This window comes from Bubalus bubalis, chromosome 9 (genome assembly GCF_019923935.1).
Source record: "Bubalus bubalis isolate 160015118507 breed Murrah chromosome 9, NDDB_SH_1, whole genome shotgun sequence".
NCBI classification, from domain to species: domain Eukaryota; kingdom Metazoa; phylum Chordata; class Mammalia; order Artiodactyla; family Bovidae; genus Bubalus; species Bubalus bubalis.
The window spans coordinates 51352226-51370680 of NC_059165.1; the positions used below are offsets into that span (position 1 = coordinate 51352226).

Here is an 18455-nt window from a genome sequence, read left to right on the forward strand (position 1 = left end):
ATGACTACTGGAAAAAACCATAGATTTGACTAGATGGACCTTTGTTGGCAAAGTAATGTCTCTGCTTTTTAATATGTTGTCTAGATTGGTCATAACTTTTCTTACAAGGAGCAAGCGTCTTTTAATTTCATGGCTGTAGTTACCATCTGCAGTGATTTTGGAGCCTAAAAAATAAAGTCAGCCACTGTTTCCCCATCTCTTTGCCATGAAGTGATGGACCGGATGCCATGATCTTAGTTTTCTGAATGTTGAGCTTTAAAGCAACTTCTTCACACTCCTCTTTCACTTTCATCAAGAGGCTCTTTAGTTTTTCTTCACTTTCTGCCATAAGGGGGGTATCATTTGCATATCTGAGGTTGTTGATATTTCTCCCAGCAATCTTGATTCCAGCTTGTGCTTCAGTCAGCCCAGTATTTCTCATGATGTATTCTGCGTATACGTTAAATAAAGCAGGCTGACAATATGCAGCCTTGACGTACTCCTTTTCCTATTTGGAACCAGTCTATTGTTCCATGTCCAGTTCTAACTGTTGCTTCCTGACCTGCATACAGATTTCTCAAGAGGCAGGTCAGGTAGTCTGGTATTTCCATCTCTGTCAGAATTTTCCAGTTTATTGTGATCCACACAGTCAAAGGTTTTGGCATAGTCAATAAAGCAGAAATAGATGTTTTTCTGGAACTCCCTTGCTTTTTCGATGATCAAGGGGATGTTGGCAATTTGATCTCTGGTTCCTTTGCCTTTTCTAAAACTACACTGAAGATCTGGAAGTTCACAGATCACGTATTGTTGAAGTCTGGCTTAGAGAATTTTGAGCATTACTTTGTATTCTAAATATTTATCTGATAGCTGTACTGCAAATAGCTTCTCCCACTCTGTAGCTTGACTTTTTTACTCAAGCTCTCACTTATGCCTTTTGATGAACAACAACAAAAACTCTTTAATTTAGCACAGTTTACCAATTTTTTTCTTTATGGTAAATGCTTTTTGATGTACTAATCTCTGCCCAACAATGTTAAAGAAAACATTCTCCAAACTTTTCCTTTAAAAAGTTTATTTTTTATATTTGGATCTATGATTTTTCTGAAATTAACTACTGTGTGAGATATTCTGGCTCCTTAAGTAAAATCAGAGTTGTTCTTAAATATTTATTAGGGAAGAAAAGTCTCTGTTGCTCTTTTAGGCCGTTTATGCAAATTCTTAGCTTTTGGCACCTCTCTCTAGGTCTTCTAATGAACGATTCCACTGTGGTCTTCTTTTCCTTTCTGACTTTAATCTTGTTAGCTATAGACATGGAGTAAAAATTGCACTGTTAATTTTGAGGGAGTCTCCATTCCCTTCATACAATGTAATAAACTACACTTGCACCAGACTTGATTAACTGACAAAATGTTAAAAATGCACTGCTTACTCATTTTAACAGTATTAATGATAACATCTATTTGTTACCAATGATACTCTATGATTTTCCATTTACATTTTGGACATTCAAGGTTACATTTTCTGTTCCCAACTATTAATTATCTATATAACTATACTTCTTGGTCTTTTTCTTACAATGAGAAGATAGTTTACATGGAGCACATTCTACTTACACATGATCATTTAAAATATAATTATGGGTGCTAGGCAGTAAAATCTTTTTTTCTTTTAAAAGCCATCATCTGATGGGTATGGGTGGATCTAGTATCCAACTGACAAACTTTAAAACATTTTATATACTATAAAGTATCAGACAAACATTAGGTTAACATTTCCAATGCCTGAGTTCTTTTGTAGACCTAATTTGTCGAAGTCAAAAAATGTCTCTTCTCAGCAATAGACACTAGGATATTTCTGTTAACATTTCTCAGAAAGATTTCAAATATACCATGAATTATTAACTAACTGATAAGTATTAACAAGCCAGAAAACATGACTTATCATTTTGTGAACGTTTAACACTGCATAAAAAGGAAATGAATACTAGCCACACTCATAGTTACTTATTCTTCATCAAATATACCAGATAGAAAGTAAAAGCTTTTCTTTTATAAAGACTCTGTAGAAAAGCTAAATAAAAGCTTAATAATTTTTTTAACTGATTTTTAAAATATTTAGTAACTAAAGGAAAATGAATACCTGATCTCCAACTGTCTTCAACTACATGCTGAATAAGACCTCCAAGAAAAGGAACTCGAACCATTTCTAAATGTTCCAAGTTGCGGGCAGAGGCTAGGCCTGTTACTAAAGGGACATATTTCAAGGAGTTTGTGGGTCCTGAAGAAAAACAATTTCAATGGAACAATGTAAATTGCCAAGATGATTTTTCAAATCAGCAACAGAAATGAATAACTTAAAAAAAAAAAAAAGAAATGAATAACTTATAAATTCTATGTCTGAAAATGATAGCCGAGTGGCTGGATCTCTACAATTTATCATTGGAAACAAAACCATTAGTAAGTCAACCACATACTGATTCAGCATACGGATTTTTTAGTAACATTGGAGATTTAGTATTTTTTTAAATTCCCTGGAGTCTCAATAGTTTTGAGCTGAAAATAACTGAGGGGGGAAAAGGCAAGTTGAAAATTTGATCCTTCATTAAAATAAATAGCTCAATGACTTAAACATCTCTCTATGAGACCAGTATTATATTAGGTGTTATGGAAGATCACAAGATAGGAGCCTATCCATCAAAGAGTTTGTAACTGACATGGACATAAAACATGAATAATTATAAAAAGATAAAAAGGCAGAACATATCAAGAACAAAAATCAAATCTGGTGTACTACATAAAAAAGAGAAGGAAGTTATGAGGCAAAACTTGCATAAAAGATGCGTACAAGTAAAGAGGAGGAAAGAAGTGTTAAACCTCAGGACAAGAAAACAAGAATAAGAAGACACTCAGGTGAGAGCTGGTATGGCTGTTTGGGAACAGTGAGTAGTCAAGCCTGACAATAAAAGGGGTACTTTGGAAAGGACTCTGAAATAAGGTATCAAGAACAGCTCTGATTGTTATAAACTCTGAAGCAGAACAGTTCCCACTTGACACACTAGGACAGAAGAAATACTGAAGGTTTTGACACAAAAATGTAGTGTCGTAAAAGCAATGTTTTATACTTTAAGGTATATTAAGTCAGACGACATTTACATGCAAAAAGATCAAGAGACCAGAGACAAAGAAAATATACAACAATTTATTAAAACAAACCTATATAAAAAGTGTCCATAAGAAATAGGTAGAGACATTTTTGACACTTTGTGAAGGGTCAAAGGCAAATCATATGTCTACTGTCTTTAAAACAAAAAAAAGTACATTTATATAAGGTAAGTTACAAACATAAATAGTAACAGCATAATATAATTTCACTTACAATGTATCGTATCTATGCAGTTTGCTTTAGGATATTTTTAGAATGGTATATATATATTTCCACTACAACTATAGACCCTTACCTGCACAGTTCCTCATGACAAAAGTTCGTAAACTGATGCAAAGAAAATCTTTGAACGGTTGTGGTTTAGTGAGTCTTACCCACTTCATGTAAAGGTGCCTTAGCATTGGGATACAAGGAATTTCAGGAACATTCACCCCTAAAGCATATACACACAAAAAGAAAAAAAACAAGAAAACCACTAAGACACTGTTTGCCGTGTACAGGTCCAACAGTCTATTTTTCAAGTTGACAATATATCCTTCCTGGATATTTTCATCAGAACAAATTACCTAGTTAGCTCCTATGAAGATAAGCTTATATAAAACAGGCTTGTAAAGAACAATTTAAACAAACAATGAACAGACTACTTCGTAATTTCTTTAGAAAAGGCAAATGGCAAGATGGGATTTATAAAGTATTTCAACATTTTATACACACAAGCTTTTCTCTTAACTCTGTAACTCTTCAAGAGTTACCAAGAATCATACTTGCAGAGGACCATTTCTGAAAGAAAAGGGAATGTACTGTAGGAGGATAAGTCAAGAGATATGGAAGAAGAGAGAATATGGGTAACTTGAAAATTCTTATGGAAGGACGCAGTTTGAGGAACTTGCCCAAAAGTCTAAACACTGTAGATTAGGGAACAGCAAAGAAGTGACAAATTCTCAGAAAGAAATTCAAGGATCCAGAGTGATGACATTTAGAAAGCAACAGCTGGCAAAATCAGTTTAATATAATTTTTAACCTTGAGTCAGTAGAAGCCCTGCTAGCAACAGCAACTAGAGAAAGCAAAATTGGGAGTACTTAAATTGGTGGTTCTTTGAAAGCTAAATTCTACACATTCTACTGTAAGCATTACTCCTTAACCTGGTCCACCCAAAAAAGCATAGCTAGCTTTAGCTTTGCACTATGCGTAAACGCTGGACTCACTGGTGATTAGTCCAAAGGAAGAAAAGCAGAAGTAAGGTACAGACTGAGACTCAAGATGCAAAACTCACAAAGGTATATTTAGCATCTACCATTATGGTGGTAGTTCTGATTAGGAAACCCAAGGGCAGCAAGGGTGAGACAGACCCAGACAAGACAGTTATATTCTACGCCCAATCCACATTTTATCCCAAATCCATTCTATAAACAAAGGACACAATTACCTGTCTTCCCCAGCATGTTCATTAATTTACTATACACGTTTGTATCACCATCACAGTGTTAAACTGTTGAATTAATCAAATGAATTAATGCATTTCAACAAAATTTACCAAGTATTTATATTTGCAATGAACTGGAAACATGGAAAATATAGATATAAAACCACAGTCTCTGACTTTAGAGAGCTTATATTATAAACTTCAGATATTATAAAATTCCTTTATTATCTAAAAATCCAAATTCAAACTAGATATCCAAGTCTTTCATCAGAACCACTCCTTCATCTTGTAAAGGAAGGACTGCTAGAGAGCTTTGCATGTCTCCCATAACTGCATCTAAGTAGTTAAGACCTACTCTTTATCATTCTTGCTGCTCTCCCTTCCCAGTTTCAGAAATATCCAGTTCTTCAGGACCATCCCCAATATCTGGAAGAATGCTTGGAACACAGCAGATACTCAATATGTACAAGTTAAATAAAATACTTAATCAGTATTAAAGGTCAGACTATAGTAACAGGAGTCCTCCTAAACCACCCTGAAATTCCTTTCAGCAATCTAAGCCAAAGACAACAAATTAAATTTGTAAAATATCTGTCCTTATCATTTACTTAGGTTTGAAATTATTGGGATACAATTACAGAGAACATTCAGATGAAGAATGCAAACCATGATGACTGCAAATAAGGTGTCTTTGGAAAAAGACCACTCCCTCCTTATTTCTCAGGGAAAAAGAGAAGTGGCAGTTTTCCAGAAGCTCTGGGTTGAAGAAATGGGGGAGTTTTCTGCTTAGAGAAGATACAAGTAAATTTAAGAGTTTCACCTAAGATTTTTTATTCTGTCATGTTCTAGAACTGAGGAGGATAATAAAGTAGCCACTAGCTACATGTGGCTATCTGATACACTACAATAAAATTTAAAAATTCAGTTCTTCTGTTTCACTGGCCACAGTGGGTACCATATGTGATACTACAAATACAGGACATTTCCATCATCACAGTAAGTTGTACTAGAGAACTATTCTCTAAACTCTCCTCTAAAGGGTAGAACTAGGAGCAAAGGGTGGGTATCAGAAAACAGGGGCAAGATTCCAGCTCATTCAAAAAATCAAAAACACAAAAAGCCCAACAACTTTCCAAACTACTCAAACTGTCTATTAAAATGAGAATAGACTGATTCTGAAATAGTAGTTTTCTCACCTACCCACCAGGCCTCTGGCCCCAAAGGCTCTTTAGTGGGAAATCTAAATTTTTATGCAAGTCTCACAAGCATTTCTTTTTCTTTTTCATATATGTACTTTAAAATAAAAATATTTAATTAAAAATTAAAGAAATTTTTAATTGGAGGATAACTGCTTTACAATATTGTTTCTGCCACACATCAACATGAATCAGCCATAGGTATACATATGTCCCCTCCCTCTTGAACCTCCCTCCCACCACCCACCCCATCCTACCCCTCTCAGTTGCCATCAGCAATCACCAAGCTATTTCTAAAATCCCCATTATTCCCTTTCCACTAATATTCAGCTGTATGGCATTTAAAGGAGTCACAAGCAACCCAAGAAACATGTACTCACCAACTAAATGTAAAGTTTGAATTTTGGCTCCTATAGGAATTTTCAGTTTATTTTCAGGAGGAATTGGAAATGCTCCATTACGGTTACGGAATTTCCCCAAAATATGAACATGTGGCATGTATGTCCAAATGGATTCTACTAATTCCAAGTGAGAAGTTTCCACACCCTACAAAAAAATGCCAAAGCAAGCATAAGAAAGGCTTTTATTTAGCATCCAAAGCTTCTATTTCTATATCATAAGATCCTAAGTATGCAGTGGAACTTAAAAGTTCGTTATGAATGAAATTTGCATGAATATGTTCTACCATTCTTTTAATTTAGTGCTTCATTCATCAGTTGATGTCAAATGTTCAACCAAGTGCACTCACCACTAAGTTTGGGCATGCCTGCAAAGCTTCCAGAACTCCTGGAATGCTAAAAGCCTCATGGCCCCGTACCCTTCGCCTCTCAAGGTATCGAGGGTGAAGACCATATAGCTGTTCGACATCTGGCATCTTCTTTAGTAGTGTCAGAAAACTGGAATCTGTGAAGCCTAAGAAATTCACAACTATTTAGAGCCAAGTTTATCGCCACTGGTAATTTTTATCAAATGTTAACAACAAAAAGATTTCCTTTTTAAATTTTCATAAGGCTAACATTACAGCTGAACAAACAGTTAAACAGAAAATATTTCCCTTAGGAACAGAAAATATATTAGAAACACCACCTATTTGGAGTTCATACTTCACAGGTGAGGCTTTTTATTATCTTGTTGTTGCTGCTGCTGCTTTTAAAGAACAGACATCTTCAACTAGGAACACCATACTTTCAACACAGATGACTTGGACCTGGTGGTGACGAAGGACAACATACCTGACCACCACTCTCCTTCCCCAAAGGCACTTTCTGGTCCATAAAACCTTTATGCTCTACAGAGCACACAACCAAAAAATAAGACAGACAGGATCCCCATTTTCAGGAAGCTCACAGTTCTAACCGAAATCCCCTCTCAAACTGGGTTCTCTTAGGTACCCATGTCACGACAATTGCTCTATCCTGTGTTTAACATCATTCCCAGGATATTTTAGACAATTTATTCTTTTGAACAAGACAGATGCAAATTAGCTAAGAGAACATAAGCAATCCAAACTATGAGGATGCTGAGCTGACAGAAAACTATTTATCTCAAAGGCCAGTTGTGCGCCATTGTGGGAATCCACCAGATTGGGAAGAGAGAAATACTTTCATAGTACGAGCTGCTAGTGCCTGGTAAGTAAAGAGATAAGTATCTTAATTTTTGCTTTTAATGGAGGCCATCAGTAAGGCAACTGTTTATTCACTAATAATAAATAAAAATAATAATTTTCAAGAATAAAAGTTCCAAACCATTAAGTCTTACTACAGTTTTCAAAAGTTGTTCTAGTTGTACAGGGCTAGTCAAGATGCTGTGTAAACTCCAAATTCACAAATAATGAAGATTAAGAAGAGACCTCAGAGATTACCTGGTCTCTCTAATTATAACAATAGTCCTCATTATTGTTCTGTATAGTAAGTCTACTGATTAAGCCATTCAATGTGTTAATCATTTCACATATCTACTCTCACAACCCAATAAAAAAGTTTATCACCCCATTAAAAAATATAAAAAATGAACATTACCTTTGCCAATGGCCATCCTCTTTTGTTGTATATTACACATTGCTTCCCACCCAAGAATGGGTAAAGTTCCACCTTTACACATTTGGTGGGAGTCCAAGAATATCACATAGGTAAACCATAAAATGCTATATAAAAACCTTATTTGGCATTATTATATAGAGAATCAGGGTATAAACTCCAGAGACTAGACCCAAGTCGCACTAGCAAAGCAGGGTTAGTGAGATCTTATTTTAGGCTAGAGACTTTTGATTTCACTTTTTTACATTTGTTACACTGATGGGAAGCCTTGGGCTCACAGGTATTTATCAAAGTCTAAAAGAAGCCAGCAATGTAAAAACACATTCTTCTCTAGTTTGATAAGGGGCAGAGATTTTCATTGGAAGATTGCACCACACGGGAGCTCTGCTATCCTGTCTCTTTAGTGCATTAACCCCATCTCCACAATTCCTACTGGCCTGCTGCTGCTGCTGCTAAGTCACTTCAGTCGTGTCCGACTCTGTGCGACCCCATAGACGGCAGCCCACCAGGCTCCCCCGTCCCTGGGATTCTCCAGGCAAGAACACTGGAGTGGGTTGCCATTTCCCTCTCCATCCTACTGGCCTAACCTCTGTTAAAGCAAAATAATAAAACATATAACAGCCCTTTTCACATTGCCCCTAATTTTTTCTTTTCTCTATCTCTGCAATATGATAAATCCTCTTCCCTTACAAGAGTTTCTTTAAAGTATCTGAAGATAAACATCACACCAAGCTAGGTTCTAGCCTCAAGTCTTTGCAGTGTTCTTCAGAAAAAGATATAGTGATAACTCTGATCAAGTGACAAAATTATCAGTTGACTGATGAACTCTTAAAAGGCTATGTAGCAACCCAAACTGAACAACATCTCAGTATTTCAGAGGCATCTGTTCTGTTCCTCATAACAGAACAGAGCAAGACAATAATCTCCTCAGCCCTTCACTTCTATTAAGCTCCCCACCACTCCAATTTGCCCAGCACCATGACTTCATCACATTTTCAAAATATCAAGATATGAATATTGTTGATCAAAGGTAGTTTAAAAAGACATTCAAAATTGCTAAGCATTAAAGTGGAGTACTTACAGGACCGCTGTTAACTGAAAAGAAGCCTGATTAGCTCTTAATATTAATTCTTCCCTTTTAGGTGTGCTCCACTTAACTAAAGTCATTGACTTTTTCCAGTGGTCTCTTTACCCGAGGTCCATTTTTTATGGTTAGGCTACTAACTTTTTTGAGTTCTTCACGTGCAAGGCCAAGGCATAATTTGAGAAAATTCCAAGACCTAGTATAGACCTTCTAAAAGTGTTAGACTATCCCAAAGCAACAAGTAACTTTTGATATGAACACTATTATTAGTTTCCAGTGGGGCTCCACTCACTGTACATTACAGGCTAAATTTACTTACCACTTGGCATGTATTCCCACCATCGCCCTGCACAGAGATCTACAACCCTCACAACTCTCAGATACAGGGTGACTGCTTCCTTTAGCTTCCGGGAAAGACACTCCATACACATGATATCCTGCAGGGGGAGGTACCTTTGTAAGAGAAAGAAATCTGGATTTATCAAGTGGGTAATTACTTCATCTAACTGACAGGCTATTTTCTTCCTTCCTCCATTCTCCTGCCTCAAGTAAAATACGACCCTAGGAATATTTACCAGGTTTTAAGATTAAATACATAGGATTTTACTAAAAAAAAAAAAAAAAAAATTAGCAAATACTTAAGCATAAAAAAAAACTGTTGAGCTCCCTCCATATAGCATTGTATAAATCCTGCCTTTCTCCTTTTAAGAACAAAGAAAATCTAAAAGGAAAAAAAAAAAAGTCAGTACATTTCAAGGTATGGTGATATGGGAATATAAAAAAGATTAGAGAGAAATGATTAATTTAAACCTAACCTATATTATTTTATAGTTTTATAGAATCCATTTCCTAACGTGGCTAAAAATATTCCTTTCTGCTCCCATTCACCAAGGAATCTCTACTATCTTCTTCATCAACAGATCTGTATACTAAGTTTACAGTGTACCTTTTTCCCTAGATCTTTTACCTTTTAATCACATATTCTTTAAGTACTGCATAAGCATAAACTCATCTGAATTACAATTTTCTTTTTCCAACCTCCCCTGTTATCTGGTTCCTTCATGAAACTTTTCAACTAATCTCTACTTTTGTTCTGTTTCCAGTAATATGAATATATTATATATTTTGAAAGATCAGAAAAATCTCATCTCTCTTTCTCAACAGACCGAGGTTAATTTAAAGGAAAAGAAAAAAGGCAAAGCTCCTCTTTATTGACCTGGTGTTGCATCACAGACACTGTACTATAGTCACTGTTTAATTTCACAACTTTGCAAGCTAGGTTCTTTTCCTGTTTGCAACACAGCCCTCCCGCAATCCTTTTTCTTCCCTTCTCTGTTCTGCCGTGTTCCCCAGCCCCCCACCCATCCCTTTATGAATTGACTGGCCAGTGGAAGGCAGGGCAAAAGCTTAATGCTATTGCTAATCCCCTAGCTGAATGAATCCTTTAACATCTCTTATGTGTTCCCTTAACCCTACCTACACTTCTCTGAATGATTCCTTCAGTATCTTCAAATTCCAGCCAAGTATACCTTGCTTTCTGCTAAAACTCTCATTGATATAGTAGGTGCTACCATTATTCCACTTTACAAGTAGTGAAATTCATCAAAAAGCTAACCAGAAAAAAATGTCAACAGTTAGATAAGAGAGTGGAAGAGCATGGATGTCAACAGGTATATCTATTTCCTAAAAATTAAGCTAATTCTAAAGGAAAATCCAAGTATGCCTGCTGAATATTTCTCTGCTCTATTTCCCCCCACCTATACTGGCCCCTTTGCTTTCTCCTTTATAATTATTTAAATAAAGCAAATAAAATAAAGTCAAATTTTCTACCAAAAAAAAATTATTGCCAACTTAATCTACAGTTTCTATTTCTCAGATATGCAAATAATTTTCAGAAACTACATTACCATGCATTTTATCAACAATGAAAAATTGAATTTGTTTTCTAAATCAACTTTTGCCACTAAAATTTTCCCCCATATCACTAATTTTTAACTAAAGTATTTGCCTTAGTTAATATTATTTAATATTACACTCCCTTGAAATAGAAACATTAGCAATCTTATGAAGATTAGATAAACAATGTATTTTTACTCCACAGATACATGGTTAAAAAGCTGGAGTTCAAAAGACAGATCAAACATGTTTTAGAAAAGATGTGTTTAACATGGCAGGTACAGCAAAGATTGGGTTTCTTTTAAGGAAACCATAGTTTTTTATTTCACGAAAATATACTAAACAGTTAGTACAGGGCTACAAAAAGAATCTTCAAATAAAAACTTTAGAAGCCTAAAAAAAAAATGTTTATTTTTAGAATAAACATCTCAGACCAAATTCAAGCACTCAGCTTAGTTCACAGTTATCACTACATTCTGCCAATCTGCTGCATGTTTTTTTTTTTTCATAAAAACTAGGGTACATCCTTCTACTTGATTCCACTCCTTCAACTGCCATATTCTGTTTGAACTGCAAAATCGAATCCACTATCAATTTATAATATGATCAAATAACTAGGGTACATCCTTGATTCCACTCCTTCTACTGCCATTTTCTGTTTGAACTCCAAAATCAAATCCACTATCAATTTAAAATATGATCAAATTTGTTCATAATATGTCCTACCATTAGTCAACAAACAACAAACACAAATCCCTATTTACCTATGCTCTCCTCTAGAATTTTAATAGTTTCATTGTTTAATTCACTGAAATATTTAGAATACAGTTGTCAGCACGTACACCCATGGCCGATTCATGTCAATGTATGGCAAAAACCACAATACTGTAAAGTAATTAGCTTCCAATTAAAATAAATAAATTAATTTTTAAAAAAAGAATACAGTTGTCAGAGAGATAAGAACATGTTTTATTATTTTTTTCAAATAGTTTTTAGGCTGTGACATCATCACTGAATAATCCACTCAGCTTTTCTTCACTGATGTGAATACCTAGTCTGTCATAAACTGGATCCCCACATATATTTGAATCCACATATGGAGCCTACATATGGAGTCTGTTTTACCCAACTGGCTGGCTATCTTCTCCCAGACCAAATCTTTAATTATTTTATAATTTAGAATACATGTGAACATCTGCCAGGGTCAGGCTATTTCTGGAAAATTTTGGCTACAGGATTTTTCCTGCCAGATTAACTTTAGTATCATCTTGCTATTTTTTTTTTTTTTAAAGGTCTATTAATTGGGCCTTCTATTACCAGACAGAACTGAACAAAAACTATACTGACAGAATAACAAACTGCAGAAGATAAAGACGGAGGCAAATTTATACTGAAAAAAAAAAAAAAAATAAAGTGCCTAATGGTTCCCCAAAGTAACTCTATCACTATTTTATATAATCTGCAAATATTTAATAATTTTTTATAAGTTGAAAACCTTTCTAGGAATTTCATATGTGGAAATTTCCCCTAAGTAAATAATCTAAAATAATGGAAAATTCAAATGTTTAGAGAAGTTAATTGCATTATTTAAGAGAAAAATTAGAAGTAATCCAGATGAAATATAAGAATAAAGGTAATTACATCATAGTGGAATAGAAAGCAGTGACTGAAATGATAAAGGCCGTGTAGTAATATGAAAAAAGGAATAACACAGTCATAATCACTAACGTTTGCCAAGTATTTGTGTCATGCAGTGTATAAAGTGCTTTAAAAAATTATCTCAGATGGGAGGGAGGTTCAAGAGAGAGGGGACATACATATATCTATGGCTGATTCATGTTGATGTTTGACAGAAAACAACAAAATTCTGTAAAGCAATTATCCTTCAATTAAAAAATAAACAAATTAAAAAAAATATCTCACTGAATCCTCATAATAACATCTTTATATCTATCATTGGTCCACAGCTAGCAAATGAGACTCCAGAGTCAAACTCTGGTCTCTCATCCCAGAGACAAAGTATGTTAGGATGTGTTTATTTGAGTAATAATGAAAGAAGAGAGCAGGAGAAATTATAATGACAGAGTTTTTTGGTTGTCTTTTTGGATTTGTTTCTGGTTTTTGTAACAGCTGTTAAGTACAGTTTGGATAAAAATATAATTTTTAAAAAAGGTTTGGAAAAAAATTTGTCAGAACAATCTTAATGTGTACGCTGCATATAGTGGTTATTATTTCACAAAACTTTTTTTTCCATTTACTTACATATATGTGCACACTGAGCAAAATGTTGTTTCTTACTGTGGACTATAATCAAAAAGTCAGAAACACTGTCTTATGCTGTACACAAATGGTACTATAATAATAAAAGTCAACAAGTCTATCAGTCAATAGGAATTCTAAGAAGCCTGGAATGTTAACCGTCTAGATAATGTCTGCCCAACAGAACTTTCTGCAACAAAGGAAAGTTCTTCACTGTCTGTGCCATCCTATACAGTAGCCACTAGCCACACCAGATCTTTAATTTAAACACCACATGTAGGTAGTGACTACCATACTGGACAGACAGCTCTAGGATTTGCTTCTACCTATAAATTCCAGGTAGATGAAAATCAACCAAACAAAACCTTACCTAAAAATATGGCAAAGCACTTCATGTGAAAGTTGATTCATATAGTCCTTTGTTTCATCGGATACTGCTTCCTCAGGAATTTCATTATTCACGAGACACGTTTTAACACTTTTCTTTCGTGGACCCATTGCTGTGTTATCTCCAGGATCAAAGAGCAAATCTCCCCTCTTGGTTACTTGATTTCAAAGCACCTGAAAGCAACCAGTGATTAGAGGAGACTAAAACATGCCAAACCCAGACAGAAATTATCCTTATAAAACACAGGTAAAACAATGTCTATTCTAGAATACAGACACACAACAGTGGTGCTATTACAGTGATACAGGCTACATTCAAATTAACAAAAATATTACACAAAAGGCACAGAATACCTTTTTTTCTGAAGAGAAGTAAAGGTTAAAAACTAATTATTTAGAATGAGCAAAAATCCAAAGAGTAGGGAGTCTTGAATTCTATTTGTACTGTTGCTTCCTAGCTAATTCACTCAATTTCTCCGCATGTGTAAGGTAAGACCATTAAACTAGATACAGGTGCTTATGATTCTAGGATTGCCCTTAACAGCAGAAAGTAGAAGGCTCTTAGATTCTAGTCCTGGGTCAGCCCCAGATTATTTCTATGAACTTGGAACCGCTGTTTAAATTCTCCCACCAATGAAAGTGAGGGGATCCGATTCCACCAGTGGGTCACATATCCCTTTAAGAACTTAATTAAAAAATAATAACCTTTTCCACAAAAAACAAAAACCAAAAAAAACCTGCTTCATTTTATATGCAACTTCAGCAGAAGAATAAAACTACCCTTCTCTCTCTCTCCCATAAATATTAAGGAGCAGAAGTTAATTCACTTTTGTATTAAACGTATGTATGGTTTGTTTGAAGGAAGGAGGAGGGGATGCGAGGGACAAAGGAGAAAGAACTCAGTGGGGGAAAAGAGAGAAAAGTCAGATGAACGAACTTCCGCCTAGAGGTTTGTTTTATTTTGTAGGTTAGGTTAAGAGGGAACTATGTGAAAACAGTGTCCTTTTTTTTTTTTTTATATAAAATCTTTATTATTTTCTGATTATAAAGTTACTGTGTGCTCATTATAGAAAGTCTGTAAAGTACAGAAAAGTATAAAGATGTAGAAAAGTTATACCACTCAAGGCAACCGGTGTATTTCCTTCTAATCATTTTTTCTGTGCATATTTTAACCTGGTTGAGCTCATATATATATATATATAGTTTTACCTGTTCCCTGGTGGCTCAGACGGTAAAACGTCTGTCTACAATGCGGGAGACCTGGGTTCGATCCCTGGGTCGGAAGATTCCCTGGAGAAGGAAATGGCAACCCACTCCAGTACTCTTGCCTAGAAAATCCCGTGGACGGAGGAGCCTGGTGCAGGCTACTGTCCATGGAGTTGCAAAGAGTCAGACACGACTGAGCAACTTCACTTCACTTACCTGTTCATGTAAAATAGTCACTCAACATTAGAAAAATTTCCTGTGCTATTAAAATCCTATTTTTTAGTAACTGAATTTGAATAGCAAGTGAATATATAGCAAAATTTACTGAACTGTTCTTCTATTACTGAATATTGACTGTGCTGTGCTCAGTCATGTCCATGTGGTCTCTTGTGACCCCCCGGACTGCAGCCCACCAGACTGCTCTGTCCATGGAACCCCCCAGACAAGAATAACAGTGTCATTTAAATAGTATTATGAATTATCTCTGGTAAAATTCTGAAAAATTAGCTGCACTCAAAGTGAGAGAACTCTAGAGTTCAGAGCTTAAACTTAATCATGTTACAGTGATGCAAAGAACTGCTGCTGCAAATCTGTCAGTCTCTCATTTACAGTGTTTGCTCCCTTTTATACACCAGTGTTTTTTCTTAATTATATTGGTACTACCAAAAGTTTCTGAAGTGGACCATGTGCTTCCATTTTCTTACAGAGATGAGTCAATAAAAGCATCCCCTTTTCTTGATGACCCGAAGTCATCAATATACATGATATTCTGCAATATATTCTCAGGGATTAGTGAACTATATGGAGTTCCCGGGGTTCCTTTGCTTCAGCAGTGGGAGAAAGCTACAAGGCTAAGTGAATTCTTATATTTTTGTGTGTGCATGTGTGTGTATGCTCTGGTCCCTTCTTCTCTCACTGAATGGCTATGCACTGTGAATTATGGCAGGTGTCAGCATGCTTGCTTCTCTCTGCACTCCACCTAAACACACACACAAACCTCTTAATTTGCTGCTTCTAATCAGCTATGGCCTGGAAAACCAAAGAAATAAATTTTTAGAATTGTGGGTGGATTAATATTAACATGAACTTAGTACTATGGCTTGAAGGAATTCTACAGAGTAGGTACATGAGCTACAGTTCACTGAATTTGTTTTTAAAGAAATATATACACATGATCAAACAGAAACCAAATCAGCCTACAAGAAATCCTAGTTTCCAGAGTATAAAGTCTTTCCAATCCGATCAAGCACCTTTCCAATCTCATCTTTCAATTTTTACCACTTGCTCATTCCAGCCACACCAATCTCAGTTCATGCATTTATTTAACATTCATCTTTTATTCCCAATAAGCACTAACTCCAGCTAGAAAGTCCTTCCTTTCCCTTTCTTTTTCTTTTTGCTAGAAAGGCATTATTCTGCCTTCAACATCTAGTTTAAACGTTAGGTTCCCTGAGAAAATGTCTCCTACTAAAACTTCTCTTCTGAGGTCCCTGTAATACTTCACTAACATATGCTTCTCCCATAGCAACTTGGATAGTATTTTACTGATTATGTCTCTGCCAGGAAAAGGAAAAGAATCTCAATCTCCTGCAACTGGGTGATGACAAGTCTTCGTTCATAGTAAATTATACGTCTGATGTGTAACTATCCATCATCTTTCCATTCTTCCATATGTGTTCAGCAGCAAGGCTGCTAAGAACCATTTCATGCTCCTATGAGCATTCTATTTGCCACCACAGCACTCAATGATCTCAGCAACAGGCCTGTAACCCTGGCAAAAATATAATCACACTCCAATAAGAACACAAAATAGCTACCCTGAGGCATTCAAACACGGTGACAAGACTATTAATCAGTACAGACCAATCCAACCACGGATTAATTCTCCAGTTATGTTATTTAGCACCTGCACGTATGGATGTGAGAGTTGGACTGTGAAGAAGGCTGAGCGCCGAAGAATTGATGCTTTTGAACTGTGGTGTTGGAGAAGACTCTTGAGAGCCCCTTGGACTGCAAGGAGATCCAACCAGTCCATTCTGAAGGAGATCAGCCCTGGGATTTCCTTGGAAGGAATGATGCTAAAGCTGAAACTCCAGTACTTTGGCCACCTCATGCAAAGAGTTGACTCACTGGAAAAGACTCTGATGCTGGGAGGGATTGGGGGTAGGAGGAGAAGGGGACAACAGAGGATGAGATGGCTGGATGGCATCACTGACTCGATGGACATGAGTCTGAGTGAACTCCGGGAGTTGGTGATGGACAGGGAGGCCTGGCATGCTGCGATTCATGGGGTCACAACGAGTCGGACACGACTAAGAGACTGATCTGATCTGATCACCCTTTACACCTTCACCTTTGCTAACTGTAATCATGCATGTTCTTGACTTCATCCTTTAAGTAAAAATCTTTCTTGGCTCTTCATCCTCCTTTTACTAAGTGGTGTAGATCTGCTACTCTCATCTTATGATTCCACTTGTTATCGCTCCTTATTTTGCAATACTGAGGTTTTGTGTGAATCAGATTTAGTAGCTCCAGTGCACAGCATACACTTGAAATTTTAAACAAATAGACTGCTCCTTAAATATCACAGAGTTTATATAATTTCCCTCGTTTAGAACTCAGAAAAATATTTACTCACAGATATGACATTATACAACATTATAGAAAGGTCAGGTTAGGTCTCCAGCAAGCCCACAAAGATCCATTTAACCTAATATGCATTAACACTAACTACCAAAGAGCCTAAGTTAGTAGGACTGTAACAAAACTTTAGGTGAAATTGTATATATAGTTCCCATATCAAGTCTAGAATTGAAAACTTGGTCACAGAGCTACTTATGTGTCAGCAAGTGGAGTAGTGATGCCCCTGCTACAAACCTTCAGTGGGGAAGGGACTCGTGGAGATGGACACTGGGGTAAAGGATAAGACTACCATCTTCCACCTAGGGGCTTTAACAGCTCAGGACCCATACCTAGGGGAAATTGCCAAGTCCTCTCCAGTCCCAGTAGTGCTCCTGGCAGTGTTAAGGACATTAAAGACTTCTTCAAAGACTCAATTCTTTTCCCTCACCACCACTCAAACTCTATTGAAAACAAACAACAACAACCAAAACACCCCACACAACTGTTTCAACTGAAGCTGGCTTCATCATCACTTGAGTGAAATACATGACTAGACTATGCTGAGAGCATTTAATCCTAAGCACTGAGTACATAGGTCTGGTATCCCTGTTTGAGAAGAAAACACTATGAAAGACATAGAGACCTAGTGATGATGAAGTCTCTTATATGTGCACTCTCTCTCTCTGCTGCTTGCCTTTCAGTGGAATGAAGGATAAAAGCAGGTGACAGCAGAAAACTACGATGACTAGCCTTCTGTATCTTGGTTTCCTCCTACCCTTCTCTCCAAAATATCACCACTTGTCACTTGAGAAACTCAGCAAGGTAGGAGTGGTCCAAAATAGCAATAGGCTGAAAGGGGAAAAGAGGGAAATTCCAGTTATCAGCAGTAGATAAAGATGACACATAGGAACAAGTTTAGCAGAGGAGTTAAGGAGGGTAAGAAGAGGTGAGTATAAATAACGAGTACAAATATATAGAGACTATTATTTGCAGCAACAGGTGTTATTTGGGGAGGATTCCCAGGTGGCACAGTGGTAAGGAATCTACCTGCTAATGCAGGAGACACAAGAGATGCGGGTTTGATCTGTGGGCCGGGAAGATCCCCGGAGTAGGAAATGGCAACCTGCTCTTGTATTCTTGCCTGGAAAATCCCATGGACAGAGGAGTCTGGCAGGCTGCAGTCCATGGGGTCGCATGCAGCCCC

The 18455-nt window shown here is 36.4% G+C and overlaps 1 protein-coding gene across 8 annotated transcripts in view; it reads right to left on the reverse strand.

Moving 5' to 3' along the window:
* Nucleotides 1-18455, reverse strand: part of FBXO38 (F-box protein 38) — a 65544-nt gene that overhangs the window by 43459 nt on the left and 3630 nt on the right. For 7 of the 8 annotated variants that reach the window (XM_025292455.3, XM_006052692.4, XM_006052691.4 and 4 more), the window contains exons 2-7: nucleotides 13407-13597; nucleotides 9201-9334; nucleotides 6510-6673; nucleotides 6142-6307; nucleotides 3437-3574; nucleotides 2119-2256 (exon numbers count right to left, since the gene is read on the reverse strand). In XM_025292455.3, the coding sequence (XP_025148240.1) occupies nucleotides 2119-2256; nucleotides 3437-3574; nucleotides 6142-6307; nucleotides 6510-6673; nucleotides 9201-9334; nucleotides 13407-13534 (868 nt within the window). In that variant the 5' untranslated portion in view covers nucleotides 13535-13597. Of the gene's footprint in view, nucleotides 1-2118; nucleotides 2257-3436; nucleotides 3575-4568; nucleotides 5933-6141; nucleotides 6308-6509; nucleotides 6674-9200; nucleotides 9335-13406; nucleotides 13598-18455 lie in introns of those variants that run through there. The other variant, XM_025292459.3, reaches the window with a different exon arrangement.